This window comes from Anthonomus grandis, chromosome 13, assembly GCF_022605725.1.
Source record: "Anthonomus grandis grandis chromosome 13, icAntGran1.3, whole genome shotgun sequence".
NCBI classification, from domain to species: domain Eukaryota; kingdom Metazoa; phylum Arthropoda; class Insecta; order Coleoptera; family Curculionidae; genus Anthonomus; species Anthonomus grandis.
This window is the reverse complement of record NC_065558.1, coordinates 14,032,262-14,049,140: the sequence shown is the minus strand read 5'-3', so window position 1 is coordinate 14,049,140 and position 16,879 is coordinate 14,032,262. Positions and strand designations below refer to the sequence as shown.

General features: G+C 34.1%; 1 protein-coding gene across 1 annotated transcript in view; it reads left to right on the top strand.

Annotated features, from left to right (window-relative positions):
- Nucleotides 1-14,669, top strand: part of LOC126743603 (uncharacterized) — a 51,686-nt gene extending 37,017 nt beyond the window's left edge. The window contains exons 8-13 of the mRNA XM_050450771.1: nt 6,626-6,790; nt 6,849-7,001; nt 10,128-10,280; nt 10,332-10,518; nt 14,024-14,166; nt 14,225-14,669. Coding sequence (XP_050306728.1) covers nt 6,626-6,790; nt 6,849-7,001; nt 10,128-10,280; nt 10,332-10,518; nt 14,024-14,166; nt 14,225-14,320 — 897 coding nt within the window. The 3' untranslated portion in view covers nt 14,321-14,669. The remainder of the gene's footprint in view (nt 1-6,625; nt 6,791-6,848; nt 7,002-10,127; nt 10,281-10,331; nt 10,519-14,023; nt 14,167-14,224) is intronic.
- The last annotated feature ends 2,210 nt before the right edge of the window (nt 14,670-16,879 follow it).

Below are 16,879 nucleotides of genomic sequence, written 5' to 3'. Positions count from 1 at the left end.
ACTAGGGTAACCATTAGCATTTCTGCACATTCTAGTAATACAACAATCAATAGAATCAATACAAATCAATGACTATATTTATATAATTTTGTATCATAATCTGATCACTGTCATCGGTAACTTTCTTAAATATTTAAGTCATCGGCAAACAATAAGTTCTTATGCTGATAGTGAATTGCAAGATCCAACCTTGTGGAACACAATTCCTAAAATCTACTCTGCTGACATCAAGTTGGATATGATGTTATTTCGGATACAACAGTTCTGGAGATGTCATGTGTAAGAAAGTGTTTTCAACAGTATGGAATAATTATCTTTATTAAATGGTTTGCTAAAGTCTGTGTGTACGTCATCTTTTTCCTCCTTAATAGAATTTGTATTAAATAATAGATTTGTATTCACTGAATGGCCCAACACAAATTCATGCTGTTAACGAATTACAATTTTTTTATAAATCACTTTGTATCATAAAATTCTGGTGTAAATTTATTATCTCTTCCTATATTCCTCTTGAAATTCCACTTTTTTTAGTCTTATTCCTTTTAGAAGTGTGAACTAAGGAACTGATTCAAAAAATATATTTTCTGCTGTATTGATGCTTGAGTCGTTCTTAATATATTACTTTATTATAACAGTGATCTGGTTCTGTGAAGGAATGAGAATTTATTACTTAACTTGCCTGAACATGGGGACAAACAGCTCTATCATATATTTTTCCCCACTTTTCATTATTTTAAGACTGGACAGCTCTTTTAACAATTTATTATATACTTACTTACTTTTAGCTCTCATCATATAGAGCCCTAATGTACAATTATTTTCTCTCTCTGTAGTCCTTCTTTCTCTCTTTTTTCTTAGTTTCCTGATGCACTAATAGTTTCAGTCAGGAGACTTATCTTTTTGGAAATTCACATTCCCTGAAGTGTAGACTATAAAAAATTGTCTCAAGTTTATGCTTTGATATTGATCACTAAAGAAAAAATTAAGAACGTTGTTGAATGAAGAAATTTATTGAGCATTCTACGAATTTGACGATAACTAGTGAGATAATCATAATCTGATCTGGGTGTAAAGTAATAAGTGTTGTAATAATAAGTAACTTTGTCATATATTTTCATTTCTTAACAACATTTCGAAATCTTACTTTCATCAATTATTAATTAGAACAATCAGTTTTGTGAAATTCTTTGTAGATTTAGACATAATTTAGTCCAAAGCTGATGAATCTAACCAGGTGAAGAGTTCTTATTTATCGTGGCGATATAGTTATTTCTTATGAGCTATTTGATAATACTTGCCAATGATTGGCTTAGATACCACTTTGACTTAAAGTATTTTGACTAACCAACTTATTTTTTATACTTAATAAACCAGAACTGAATAAGAAAACTTTCTTATTTTAGCCCTCTAACATTGCAGAATTAGCATTATGATAGTATTCCTCAAAACTAAGAAAGAGTTTCAAATAGATTTCAAGTCAGGTCACAGACATCTAGAAAAAAATTTCTAAAGATTCTTGTTACAACTATGATAAACCTCAATTTGGTACAGCATTTTCAACCCGTACAGGTGATCCTTAATATTTATTCTGTCTGGACTATATCCCCAAGACACGATTAAACATACTTAAAGCGGAAATTTAATCTTAGACTAGCACCAAGCACTATATATTATATATTTAAACTAAGAAACTTAAGGATATCCAATAGAGACTTTGCCATAAATAGATTTATTGCTGTATTAGTCTCTAGAGTAGTCTAGATAGTATCGGTCTCTAGTGTTTATTCTCCATTTTAAGTATGTCTTTATATATTTAAGATCTTGATAGAACAGACATTAACTGTTGCCACTGATGATGGCCTTTAGGTCATATTAACAGCGCTCTGTTAATAAAAATTAATAATATTTTACTCGAATTTTCTAGTTTGACTATTCCCTCTATACGTGTGATACAGTCACATCCATTATCAAACATAATTTTACTGATTTTACCTTAAATTGAGTTCGGTAACATTAACATTATGTTTTTTTTTCTGAATGGTAATAACATATCAATTATTGTATGTATGTAGCAATCTGTGAGCAGAGTAATATTTCATTTCCTATTTCTATAAATTTGAATAAATGGTTTTTCATACTAATTTAAAATGATTATAAAACGATAAAACCACTTTCCAATGCAAATTACTTACGTTACTTTACTATCTTTAAAATGTATTTTGTGATGAAGGTAATTAATGCTCTAATTAATTTTAATCGAGAAAAAATTTAAAAATAAAAAGGTATAAGAAGAGAGAGAGCTTGACAAAGAGTTAGTATTATATAAATCTATACGACTTGTCAGCATTACTTTGTCTTATACTATGGTGACATTGGAAGTTTATGTTTATATCCCTTACTAAATCAGTTTATATTTCTAATTCTCTATAGATTCCTATATTTTAAGATGCCTTATATTTCTAAGTTGCTCAATGTAAATAATATTTATTGGAAGTCATATTTGAATTGAATTGGGTAAACCGTTGACAGCCAAGGTGCAGTTATGCATATATAATCTAGCGCATATAAGTGGTAAGCATTTCCTTATGACGTGCTCTGTAGTTTCTCCTCTTAACATCCACAGCACTTTGTTTTGTTGTAATACTTTAGATGTGGAGAGTGTCATTAGTGCCAGTGTCCAGCTCTATAGAGATGCCAAATACATCACGAGCCATGACCAACTATGTGTGCATTATATTATCTTATGCCAGGTGCTTTCGTTCACCTTCAGAATCACGAACTTAATAAATATACCTGGACTGCTAATGCATATGGCCACGATACCCAAAAATGACCACTGCCTGGTGGCCGCCATTTTTATAGTGCTTGTGTCCTTTTGATGTTGGTCACTCTGAAAATTGTTAGTGTTGCCAACAAAAAATATATTAAATAACGGTAATGAAGTTGACGACCTTGACGTTTGACGTGTGAGTATAGCGGATTGACTAGTTTTTGGCGATTTGTAAACGATGCTTGGATATATCGTCTGCCATAGGCGATATAGCTTTCTCCTTATTTATTACGTGTTAAAAGTTTAAATACATCAAAATTTAAATGAAGACCATCATTTTCATGGTATTAGGATTTATAAGATTCAAGTTTAGGTTTATATTTAAAAGATTCAAGATTATTAGAATAATAAAACAAATATTCTAAAGTGCATGCATCTATCCCAAGTTAATTGAAACTTTGTCTCATTTTAGATGATTGATGATGAAGATTACTTTCTTTCATAAATTTTAACAAAATTCTTAAACAATTACAAGAAAAGTTACAGATCTAACGCAACTATTTTAAATTCTTAACTAAATGTAACTTGCTTACTAGGTTATTGGCTCTGCTACTAGGCAATCTGCCAGCACGATTTGGAGATTCGGGAAAACCGTCGGGTATGTACCCTGTTTCCCGAATCGATAACTTAACACTAAAATTTAATACTTAAATGCACGTTATAGAAAACGGCAAGAGGTAAGAAAGGGTCCAGGAAAAAGTCGAAATGTAACTTTCTATTTTGTATTTGTAAACATAACCTCTTAAAAACTTTAATTGTTTTGTTTCCCTACAATTGGCACAACTGAAACTTGTCAAAGTGACCAACATCGAAAGGACACAATCACGCAAATGGCGGTCCCTTAGTAGTGGTCATTTACTTTTCATTGAATTGGCAGTCCAGATATATTTATAAGTCCGTGTTCAGAATGCTATTGAGGAGACTTTTTAGTAACACGATAGCTAGAGTATCCTTTGCAGATCCCAGTCTAGCTAGCAATGGAGTCCGTTTCCTAGTTAGCAGCATTACCAGGTCATGCCAAAGGGACTAGGCCCGCAGAGAAGCCGAACCCTGCAGCCGTCCTGCACCAGTCCCTTTATATACTCGAGTACAAGTTTGGAGCTTACCTTCGGCTGTAATAGTCTCAATGGCGCTTCTGCTTTAAGCAGATTAAGACGACTATGTTATGGTGTCCACAATTAAAAATTTCCTGTCAGCATTTAACGCATCAAGTGTTAATAAGAATCGATGAAAATAGAATCATGCTTCTCTAGCACTTTATCACAGGAACCTGCACCAGCTCTATCATTCGTTTCGGAGCCATCCCATGTTTACTTATATAGGCCTACTAGAGCCCTCGTACTCCTCTTTATCTGCCAAATTGGCCACGAATCCCTTATAGTCGAGTTTCACAGGTGCCATATACTCAGGACAAAGAAGACATTCATTCCTGTGTGGCTTGAGTAATACCGGCACGTATTTCATCTCGAAATGTATCGCGTTCCATAATCTCAAGAGCTCTAGTTATGGCCGCTCTTATATAGCCTGAAATGCTCCGCTATGCGAGTTGTTGGACTATATCCACATGCACTCAAATTCTTGCTTTCCCTATGACCACCAAAAGATTGCCCTGTATGTGAGAGGATGTTCGACGATAGATGAGTAGATCCAGTTGTAGCATTCTGGGGATCATACACCAGGTGCTACCGAAAGACCTTCTGCGGGCTCTGAGGCTGACTATGTATGGCTTCGTTATTGAACTAGATATGAAGAAATCTTTTAAAGACTGGAGTTTTATTTAGCCATTCCTTCTCCTGGACTGGAAATATTCTTCGTAAAGACTTAGCTTATTCATTTTAAAGTTTAGGCAATTGATCTTCTGGAATTTTGCTTGTTCTTTTTGGTAGTAGTTTTTAAAGAAGTGATTTTCCCGTTGGACGATACAGTTAGGTGAGCATTTTAATACGTAGCTTTCTTTTTAGGGTATGTTTTTCTTGTTAGTTCCCTATATTGTTGGTTTGAAATTGTTTGGTTCTGCGTAGGTTTACTTCACATTAAGGTTTATTTCCTATGCTTGGTACTTGGTGTCAAAGCTCAGAAAACCTTAAGTATAATATGCAAATTAGTGTTTTTAAGGGTATAAAAATGAACAATTTAAAAAATATATTTATTTTTCAATTCTCAAAAAGTTCATGTTCAGAATGCTATTGTGGAGACTTTTTAGTGACACGATAGCTAGAATATCCTTCGCAGATCCCAGTCTAGCAATGGAGAGTCCGTTTCCTAGTTAGTAGCATTACCAGGTCATGCCAGAGGGACCAGGATGCAGAGAACCCAAACCCTGCAGCCGTCCTTTACCAGTGTCTTTATATAATCCAGCACAAGTTTGGAGCTAACCTTCGGCTGTAATAGTCTTAATGGCATCTCTGCTTTAAGCAGATTAAGACGACTGTGTTATAGTGTTCACAATTAAAAATTTCCTGTAAGCATTTTAACACATTAAGTGCTTCAGCTTGGAAAAAAGAATCATGCTTCTCTAGCGAGTATGTCCTGCTGGTATATAGCACATTATCACAGGAACCTGCATCAGCCCTCTCATTCGTTACTACTCCTTATTTATTACTCCTCTCCGTTTGCCAAATTGGAATCCCTTATAGTGGACTGTCACAGGTACCATATAGACAGGATAGAGAAGACATTCATTTCTGTGTGGCTTAAGTAATACCCGGCACGTATGTAGTTCACCTCGAAAGGTATCGCAAGTTTTAGAGTCTCAAGAGCTGTAGTTATGGCTGCGCTTATATATCTGGACTCTATCCAGTTACACCCGAATTTTTGCTTTCTTTAGGACTACCAAAAGACTGCCCTGTATATGAGAGGATGTTGGACGATAGATAAGTAGATCCAGTTGGCATTCAGAGGATCATACACCAGATGCTACCGAAAAACCTCCTGCAGGCTTTGAGGCTGAGTGGGTATGGCTTCATTGATGAACTAGATATGAGGAGATCTTTCAAGGCTGGAGCTTTGTTTAGCCGTTCCTTCTCCTGGGAAAGTTCTTCGTAAAGATTTAGCTTATTTATTTTAAAGGGCGGGATGTGTTTAGGCAAATGAATCTTCTGGTTTTTTGCTTGATCTTTTTGGTAATAGTTCCTAAACAGGTGATCTTCCCGTAGCTATACAGTTGGGTGGAAATTTTAATATGTAGCTTTCCTTTAACGATATGTTTTTCTTGTTGGTTTGAAATTGTTTGATTATATGTTTTCTTCGCATAGAATGTTTTGCGGCCGGGTACTTTCTGTCAAAGCTGAGGAAACATTAGATATAATATGCAAATTAGTCTTTTTAGATTAGGCTTTATGAACGATCTGAAAATATATATTTATTTTTCAATTCCTGTTTCATCTGCATGAACTTTGACGTCTTTATTATTAAAAATATTAAATTACTTGGAATATTAATTTAACTGTCAAAAAATTACAGCATGGCAAAATTCAGAGTGAAGGAATTATTGCTCCAATTTAACAAAAAAAACTCACTCTCTTCACTCGACTTTCCATTGCAAATACTACGTTACGATTATGCAACAGAACAAAAAATAAAAATTCTCAAATTACATACATCTGCGGTAAAGCGATGTGGGTAAACCGCCTACTTTTGCCCATTGCGAGTGGTTTGAAAAGGTTAGAGGATTATACAAATATTGTGTGTGTACGCCTTATGTAATTTTCACCTTTAAAAAACCGTATATCGTAACTGTGCGTCTCGTATATGAAATAAGAAGAGAACTCGTTAAATTTAATTATTTTTTTTAAGGCCACAGAAAGACTGAGACCGCCCATAGAAATAGCAGAACCGACAAAAGATCTGATTTACTTTCAAAATATGCGACAAACGTCACAGCAAACCTCCGAGCAACTATTACCTGATTTTTATTGTGAACACATTACTTTGGCGATGAACAGGGAAAGGAGAAAACAGGTTGGAGAACGTCTTTCTAAATTTATCGCCAAATGTTATATTTTTTCCATTTTTTTAGGCTCTAATAAAGCTTTTGCACCTGATTCGACAAGATATAGACCGTGAAAGGAAATCGAAAAACGGACTGGAAAATCTTTCGAAAGCGATAAAGCAGACGCCGAATTTTGGTAGCGAGGATTCCCAACAGTCTGTGGTAGAAAAATTGTATCATGTAAGTATTTATCGATAGCTTTAAGCACATTTTTAAGATTTAAGGACATAAAAAACTTTGAATAGAAGAATAGTATATTCTATAGCAAGTGTGCAATAAACAAAATTATACACGAGTAGAAATTTTGAATTCTGTATATTTTATGGACTATTCTTTTTCTCCAACTATCAATTAGTTTTGTTTCATTAATTATTTATTATAATAGTTACCTTTTCGACTCTAGATACCTTAATTCAAGATTGAAAGTATGATTGTTAGGTGGTGCCCCAATATCAAAGTGAAATGAGACATATTATTTGTTTGAAGTGTTTTGTCAGATTATATGGCTTACCTTTTTGGATATAGTGACCTAAATTTAAGTTTTGAGGCATGACTCTTAGATGACGCTACAGGCAGTCATTCCAAAGCAAGCGTGAGATTAAATATTCGTGCACTGATTAGAAAATTAAGTCATTCCTTTATCAAAAACTATATCGGAATCTATATATTTTATACAAAATATAGTTTCAAAAACTTAAAAAATATACAAATTAATTCAAATATCTACAAAGCAAAGTGACCTCAAATACGGGCAAGAAATAAACCATGATATTAGTTGATCAAATAAGGAAATCACAAATGATTTAAAAGTTTTTTAAAAATAATTAAAAGTGACTTTAAATATATGGAAGAATTAAAATATGACTTCAAATCCAAGGTCAGTGAAGCAAGAAGTGCTTAACAATTCATCAGAAATTTAGATAAAAAAATAGCTTTAATCATTAAGAGGAAGAAATTGAGGATGACTTAAAGTGAGACAAAGATAAGTGACAGATATTTAAATTCGCCTTAATATTTGGAAAAAATAAGTCATGATTTTAACTCAAAAGGATGTTTTTGCATATCAATATTATAAAGCAATTCTTTTGAGACAAATAAAATGCCAGAAAAGAAATTCCAAATGCCTGGAATACATAAGACATAACTTTGAAAGTCCCAAGACACATTAAATAAGTCAGTAACCCAAAAGAAATAAAAAATAAGCCCTGGAACCTATGAAAATTTGATTTAAATGCATGAAAAATATTTAAAAAACTTAACCAATAATATGAAAAGTATTTGAAAAATGTCGCTTTAAATACTTTAAAACTAAGATTTCTTCAAATGTGCAGGGTCCGACAAAATGATCTCCCACATTTTGATTTTTAATAAAAACGCCAATGTAAATGCTATTTATATTTTATTTTTATTAACTAAAAATATATGGTATGCCGTTTTGTTTTTATTAAGTCTTGAAAATTACAGAGTCCAAGTGGCGACCATTTCTTTCGACACACATTCCAAGCTGATTTCTGAAAGTTTCCATTACTCGAGCAGTAATTTGGGGCGATATTCCTGTAACTTCTTGGCGCCTTGCTGCTTTCAATTCGTCAATGGTTCGGGGATGATGTTGAAGAACCTTCTCTTTCAGGTAACCCCAAGAAAAAGTAGCATGGGGCAAGATCGGGTGAACGCGCAGGCCACCCAACGTCTCCACGTAACGAGATTACGCGTCCTGGAAACATTTCCCTTAACAGGTCCATTGTCTTTCTTGCCGTGTGAGCTGTAGCCCCATCCTGTTAAAACCACACATCCGGATGTTCAAGTTCCCTAAGTTTTGGTTCCAAAAAATTACGTAGCATGTCGACATATCGATCAGCAGTTACGGTAACCATTACTCCTCCTTCTTTAAAAAAATAGGGACTCCAAACACCAAAAGAACCAACAGCACACCAAACGGTAACACGTTGGCTGTGAAGTGGCCTTTCATGGAGCTGCCGTGGATTTTCTGGTGCCCAGTAGTGAAAATTCTGCTTGTTCACACAGCCAGACAAATGGAAATGAGCCTCGTCACTCGTTATTAAAAGCGCATTTTGTGGGACGTTTTGAAGAATATCATTGGAACATTCTCGGCGATTTTCCCAGTCCCGTTCACTAAGTTCTTGCACGATCATCATTTTGTATGGGTGGAACTTCAGATCGGTGTGCAAAATTCTTCTCACAGAACGATCTGACAAACGCAAAGCAGAGGCATGTTTAACAGCTGAACGTCTAGGAGATCGTTCAACTGCTTCTCTTACAGCTGCAATGTTTTCAGCTGTCCGAACAATTCTGGGTCTACCAGTTAGCCTACCTGTAGCTCTAAAATTTGAAACCCACAACAGTGTTGTTTTGCGATCTGGAACTGGATCATGTCTACCAAGTGCGAAGTGAGTACGAAAATTTCTTTGTGTCGTAATCACAGATTCGTTACTTTTGAAAAATGTTTCGATAACGAAGGCACGATGCTCGCCCGTCCAGTTCATGGCGACAACAGAAATGGCAAGGCGCGCGCAGCTAACCGACTACGCTAAGCTGGCTCCCTCTTTAGTGATTCGGGCTCAGTGGCGGCGCAAAATGTGGGAGATCATTTTACCGGACCCTGTATAACATGGAAAATGACTTTTATTATCTGAAATAAAAGCTAATATCTGGAAAGCTATTTTAAAAGCCTGGAACATGTAAAAAAATTACTTTATTACCCATAAAAACAAATCTCAAATGAATGGAATAAATTAAAAAATAAAACAAAATGCCTGGAATGTATAGGAAATTTACTTACTGCATTTAATAGTAATAATAAAATTACCAAAAAATCATTCAAAATTTACTTTTTAAAATGTAGCTTTAAAATTAGGACCTTATTTTTTAAGTCCCAAATTTCTTCGAATTTTTCTTTTATTCAAAAATATTTTGAAAACCTTATTTTTTTTCTAATTGAATTTCTGAAATATAATTATTTTAATCTTCAGAAAATCATAAAAAAAGTTCCGAGACAAAAATGTAAAAATTATTATTTCATAAAACATGAAATATTTTCGTATAATTTTATGCATATATCCCAATGCATATATTATGTAGATACTCAGAATTATTCATTGCTTTTAGTAATGTTAACCATGTTTTTCCTTATATCCTTATAATTGGCTTATTTGTCTTATGTAACTTATATTTAAATAAATGCATTAGATGAATTGAAGCTAAGGCTTAACGGTTTTAAAATAATCAACCTGAAAAGGACCTCATTTCACTGTTTCTGTCCTTTGACTTCATTTGTTGCCATTTCAGATGAAATCTATGTTAACTTACCTGGAAGGGGCTCGCTACAAAGTTCAAAATGCTTTAGCCGAATTAGACAGTAGACCCAGGGCGGGACATCCCTTGGGACCCCATATTACAGTTACCAGAGACAAGTCTGGATTGCAACAAAGTGTCCTCAAGGTAATTTACTTAATAATGACTTTTTCAAGTACTCAAAAAACTTATTCCTAGGTACCCCAATGGTTACGTGAAGAGTTCTTTGAAACAGATCGGAGCCCGGTTAGTGAAAAATCTTTAAAATCTGACCAATCAGATAACTCGGATCCTCACATAAATGACGTGGATGATCACGTACTTCATGACTGGACGCATCGGGGAGCCGCTGATGGGAATTCAAACCAACCGGATTCAGATTTTGGTAAGTTTTCTTGCGTTTACAACTTCCTTTGTTTCATTTTATTTATTATTATCCTACAATCCAAAAAAAATGAAAAATGAAGCCTTAAAAATTGTTTCAAATGAATTATTTCCATAGGCATTAAATTTACATAGATTCATGTCTTATTAAAAAAAAATATAAAAATTAAATAGAAACTAGGCATAATTAATTAAAACTGCACGTGATAAATTCTGTCAAATAGAGCATTTGAAAAACCGGGATTTAAAAAAATTGTCTTAGATATCAGAAAGAAAATTAAAAATGACCTGGAATAAAATGAACAAACATCCAAAATGGCTGGATTGATCATATCTATAAAACAAAATAAATCCTAAAAGCTCAATTTGAACAATTATTTCAAGTTCTTGGAAAATAGTTAAAAATGAGACCAAAAGCATGGAAAAAGTAAAAATTTGCTTAAAATACCAGAAAGAGATATGAAAATAGTTTTAAATGCAAAGATTACCTATGAAATACCCTAAATATGTATAAAATCACTTGAAAGGGCTCCAAAAATTTGAAAAAAATTAAAATTGAATTTTCAGTAATATAATGTCTGCTGACAGTCATCCCGGTACTCAAAGCTGCACAGACCCTCACTGCCTTTCTTTTCAAACAGAATATCTGATTGACTTCAGCAGAATGATCCTAAATAAGCACAATACAAGATAAAGAGAAATAGAACACACACACAAAACAAACACTCTATTTGTTAAGTCTTTTGGCCAGTTCTCCGACCCAACTCTAGCTTTTGGTTAAGGTGATCTTATCTATACCATACTGTGCATAAGTTGGTCTCTTTCCGGTGTCTTGCTGTTTGGCAGATAATTAATGTAGGTAAGAAAAATTATTGGTCCCAGTACTAAGCCTTGATGGATATCAAAATTGACAACACTTTCTGCCGACAAAATTCCACCGACCCTCACAACCCATTTTCTATCCTATAGATAAGTTTGAAGACTGATCATGCTATCTGAGCTAAAATTATATAGTTTCAGCGTGTTTATTAGGATTTTATGGTTAAAGTATATGGTTAAAGTATTCCAGTCGAAAGCCTTGCTGATATCACAAAATATAACACTCGTGAATTGCAATTTGTGAAATTTACGACTGCTGTATTTTGTGCTATTTTGTGTTAATCTAAAAATTTTAAACCCAAATTGCTTGTATGTAAAATTATGTTCAAATGAAAGTGGCTGTTTATTCAGACATGTGGCTACTTCTTATCAATCTTAGAGAAAACAGGTGAAAGAAATTCGGTAATGTCTCTGTTATTGTGGAATTTTTTTAACTAAGGTCATTATTACTATTCTAATACTTAGTAGCGAGAACTCTTAGGTAAAAAAATTAATTGCCCAATAACATGTCATATTTATATCATATTTATTTGATCTGTGTTGTACCCTATTCAATATTAAGATTTTTAAAGTCTATAAATATCTGTCGGTAGTCATCCCAGTACCCAAGTACATTTATATCCTTTATTGATTTTCTTTGTAGAGAGAATATCTGATCGACTTCAACAGAATGATTCTAAACAAGTACAGCATAAGACAAATAGAAATAGAAGACAGCAAAAAATCCTCTTGAGTATTTCAACAGACACGCAATACACAAGACAAGCACTCTAGTTGTTCTTGCTCAGTTTTCCCAACTGTAGCTTTTAGTTAAGATGGACCGTTAAGAATTTGACTGAATCTGCACCTTGATTAAGTTCAGCGGCATTTCAAGGGAAAACCCGTCATTTTGGTCTTATCTTTGTCAACATTTTGTGCATCATTAAGTCGGTAAATATTGTAGGGTCGTTAGCAGTTGTTATCTTCCTTATGTCTCGCTGTTTGGCAGATCATTATTGTTAATAAAAAAAGTATTGAGTACCTTAGATACCTTAAAAAGCATAGAAAAATCAAGAAGGTGGGGTCTCCTTAGATAAGTTTTGAAGTTGATTATGCTAGCTGAGCTTAAATTATATAGTTTTAGGTTGTTCATTAGAATATTATGGTTGACGTATTACAGTCAAAGGCCTTACCGGAATTTCAAAATATAGCACTTTATTCTGTTGACATGATGTCCATAAATACTCGATCTCCTCTTACGCCTTTTAGGGATGTGGTGACACCATCAAATTTTTATAATTCTTTTATAATTCCCTCCTTATTTCTCTGTCTTGGGCTATTTGTTTGGTTTCATGTTCTTCCTCTAGGTCTTTTTTCATTCAACTCTGCCCTCGATTATCACTTTTTCCATCATACCTGTTCTTCTGGTAATGTGTCCAAAATACTGCAAATATCTCTGTTATAGCTATGTAAGGAGTCTATCATTTACTTTGAATTGTTGTAGTATTGATACATTTATTCGATGTTTAACCCAGGATATTTAATGGATTTCTTAGTGGAAAAATCTTATAAAAACCTTTCAATACTCCATTTAACCAAGAAGAAAGTTTGTAACAAATAGAATCCATAATAGATAGCACTGGTCTGATTGACTGTCCTTCTTTATGAACCTTAAGCAGTTCTAGAAGCAGTTATAGAATTCATAGGATGAAGAGCTTCTTTCCTAACAGCGAAAACGATGAGTGTGCGAAGCGTAAAAAACTGGATCTGCTGGAAAAGGTAGAGACTACAAGGGCTAAAAAAAGACCAATCTTAAATTGTGTCAACGATGTTCTAAATTTTGAACCTAATTTCATATTGTCCAATAAAGTTAACTTTTTGGAAGATCTTATTTCATTAATATAATATTTACTACTACTGCTATCATATCCTATATCACAGACATCATATCATATATAGTCATCATGATATGATGACTAATACCGTAAATCAATGTAGTCGATATAAACTGCAATAGTACTATACTCGATCAAATTCCTGATTCTGTACTTCTATGAATTTTAAAGCCAAATGTACTGTATGTAATGATAATGTTATTTTAATGATTATGTATGTAAGAATAATGTTATTTTCAAGAAAAAATACTAAGATAGAAAGTGACAATAGGCAATAGGGGTTTGAGTCTGTAATTTACCGATGGCAAAGGTCTCCTTTTTTAAATACAAGAGTTATTGGAGCTATATGATGATATAGTAACAATATTTTAAAAGTAAACGAAAAACCGCCTCTCCAAAACAGAGTTAATTTCACGAAGATTTAGGAACGGTGATAGACATCTTTACTTTTTTAGTTTTCTAGACTACTTATAATGTCCCTCACTTTTAAAGGTTAAAGCTTAAATGAGGTCGGTACTAGGATCTGGTTACCTTTGTTTACTCCTTTATGGTTATTGCCTTTTTATTGTAATGTTCTTATAAAATTATTATTTGACATGATTTTAGCTTCGCGAATGACACTCGCGCATATTTTTTTTTCAAAACCAATTTTTATAGCTACCTTGTTATAAAGGGGTTGATGAATTGCACTTAGCTCTATTAAATGTAATGGATCTCGTATTAATCGTTTTACCTTTATTTTCTTTTTTTTAGATGAATTTTCGTCACAGTGCAGCAGTACAGATCAACTGACTGACACTGAAAATTTACATCCAATAGCAAAGTGCAGAGCCATTTATCCGTACACCCCTAATTTGCCTGATGAACTGCTGTTGAAAACTGGAGATATGCTTAAGGCAAGATAACGAATTAAGTTTTAGCTAAAATATTAAATTTTTTCAATTTTTCCAATAGGTATATCGTCAGCAGGATGATGGTTGGTGGCTGGGTGAATGCAACGGCAACGTCGGAATCTTTCCAGCCACTTATGTGGAAATAGTGCCTTCTTAACTTGTTTTAAAGTTAAATTAAATAATGTACAAAAGACTGATATTTCACACAAATAAGAAAATTTTACAGAGTGTCTTTCCGTTTTTATATGCGGCGCTCCTTATTTTTAACATATTATTATTTTCTTCGTATAAAGCATACTTACAACTCACGCACTGTTAATGATTGACAGTGACATGTATATTTTAATTTAGAATTGAATATGTCTTCCTTATTGGTAACTGTCGTGTATTTATTATGTCTTTAATATTGTGATCGTAAATTTGACTTTTGTATTAATAGATTTTAAGAACAGTTTTATTAACTGATTATTATTGATTATAATAAACGATTTAAGCATTCAAAATTTTTTATTTTTCTTATTTTCCTATTTATTTAAACATAACATACTTTTAGAAAAAATCGCTTTTACATTAGTTAAGGTTACGGAATATTTGATATTTTGTTTCATGATATTGTTTTCATATTTCTGGACGACCTCTGAATGACAGAGTGGCTGGAATAATCAAAATACGGCTTGAAAACACTTTTGAGGGGTTTGGCTTCAAACACCTGGCAAAGAAACCGAAAATGGAAGATTTACCGGGTGGTCCTAGATTAGGTAGAAGAAAATACTCTCAGTTCCCGAATGAAGGGACAAAACTCTGGCCTGAAGACCGAGAGATCAAATCTACTAAGCCCAATATAGATGAAATGGGGCTGGCCTAATCACTGTATGCGGCTTGTTAAAAGACCCTGGAGAATATTGGTATTAGGTTATACGAGAAGAGCTGGGAAGGGTCACTCTGAAATAGCTAAACCACAATAGATCCCAGGATAAGAAGAAGAATAAGAGTAATGTAGATTATTCTGCATGACAGTAGGGCAGGCTCGGCTGTATTAGGCAGAGAAATGGTGTCCTTTGACATTGGCAGGACCACCACAATGTAGTGTAGTATAGTGCAATAAGGTCTAGCGTAGGGTGGCCCTTTAACTTTTGCACATTGTTGATCTATTGTATATCAGGATCAGCTCCTTCAGTGGGAGCGTCAGCAGATCCTCTTCACTCAGCATATATGTGTGTGTAGAATCCTGTATTTCCTGTGGCCCAGTGCTCCACAATTTGCAATCAAATGTTTTATTGATTTCTCTTGAATCTAAAAATTGCTGTGTCGGATAAGCCCGTTCTGTATAGGTGGACGTTGTAGGTGTAGTGGCCTGTGAGCGGCCCTACCAGCGTCCGTAGGCTTTTCCTTTTCAGTCTCAGACCTTAACCCGCCCTCCCAGCGTGGAACCTCAGGAACTTTTTAAAGTGAACCAACCCATTGGTGTCATTCCAATGTTGCATCATCCTGGACGATGTTCTTTCGCAATCTCTCCTTTAAGGAAACGTTTGTTGATCCCAAAAAATTGGATAGGACCATTAAAGGTCCCTTCAGCTCCTTTTTTTTGTGTATATTGGACCAAGAAACAGATAGTTATTAAAGGTTTTGGGTGCGGCAACCTACATCCTTGTAAATAAAAATATGATTGTCCCATGAATCTCTTTTAGTGCAAGGACCTGGTAGCAGGCAGAATATCTAATGAGGATTGAGGACCGAAAAATATAATTGTAGAATTGGCGTTCCTAGCTCGCCACCTACAGATTCCATTGTTATAGATTAGTGAGAACATGCAAGAACCAAGCTTATCCTAGGATATGGTTCAAACCTCATCATCATCATCATCACACATGGCGAAACAGTAATCTAAACCGAAACGGTGATTTTCATTTATTAGGGCAAAGAAATTTTGTTGCGTTAAAAAAATAAGAATGGCCAGAAACTCCAGAGACAACTAGTGCGGGTGAAAAAAAAGATAAAGGATATAAAACACTAAATGACCATGGAGGAGCGAGCCTACAGGCACAATAATAAAGTCTGTCCAAAAGTCACAAGGAAGTTATCCAGGCAAAAGACTTTGGAAAGATTAAAAAGGCTGTCAGCAGGAACTTTAATGAGACAGGATACAATACCCAGATACAAAAGGTGAAAATGGCTTCTTGAAGGAAGTACTGTGAAGAAATTAAAAAAGTACGCAAGAAGGTTCTTGATAAAGAGCAGGGATGCAATTCGTAAAAAAACAATGAGTATAGACTTCCAGGAAGAGATGAACCTGATCGAATTATTTCGGGTTAATTCAACTAGAAACATCTTAATAGACCAAATACTTGCCAACAAAGGCCTCTTAAAATGGTATTACTATACAGGTAATCAGGAAAACTGAGAAGTTGCTAAAAAGAATTGAGAAGAAGATCAATAGCGATAAGCATATTTGACCCTAACAAATCTTGGTGCGCTGGTTAATGAATGTGTCAGATTTTCCTTTTAGTGTCCCCCTGATGATGGACACTGCTGTGTCCAAAACATAAAAAGTTGTTGAAAGTTTTATTCTTTCACAAAAAGAATACAGAACTATATTAAGAATAACGGATGGAGGGAGACTGTATGCTTTCATTTTGCCCTACCTATCAAATGTATTGGCTCTGACAGTATCATTTCCGCAAAAATGTAAAAGAAACTATAAAGTCTAATAAATAGG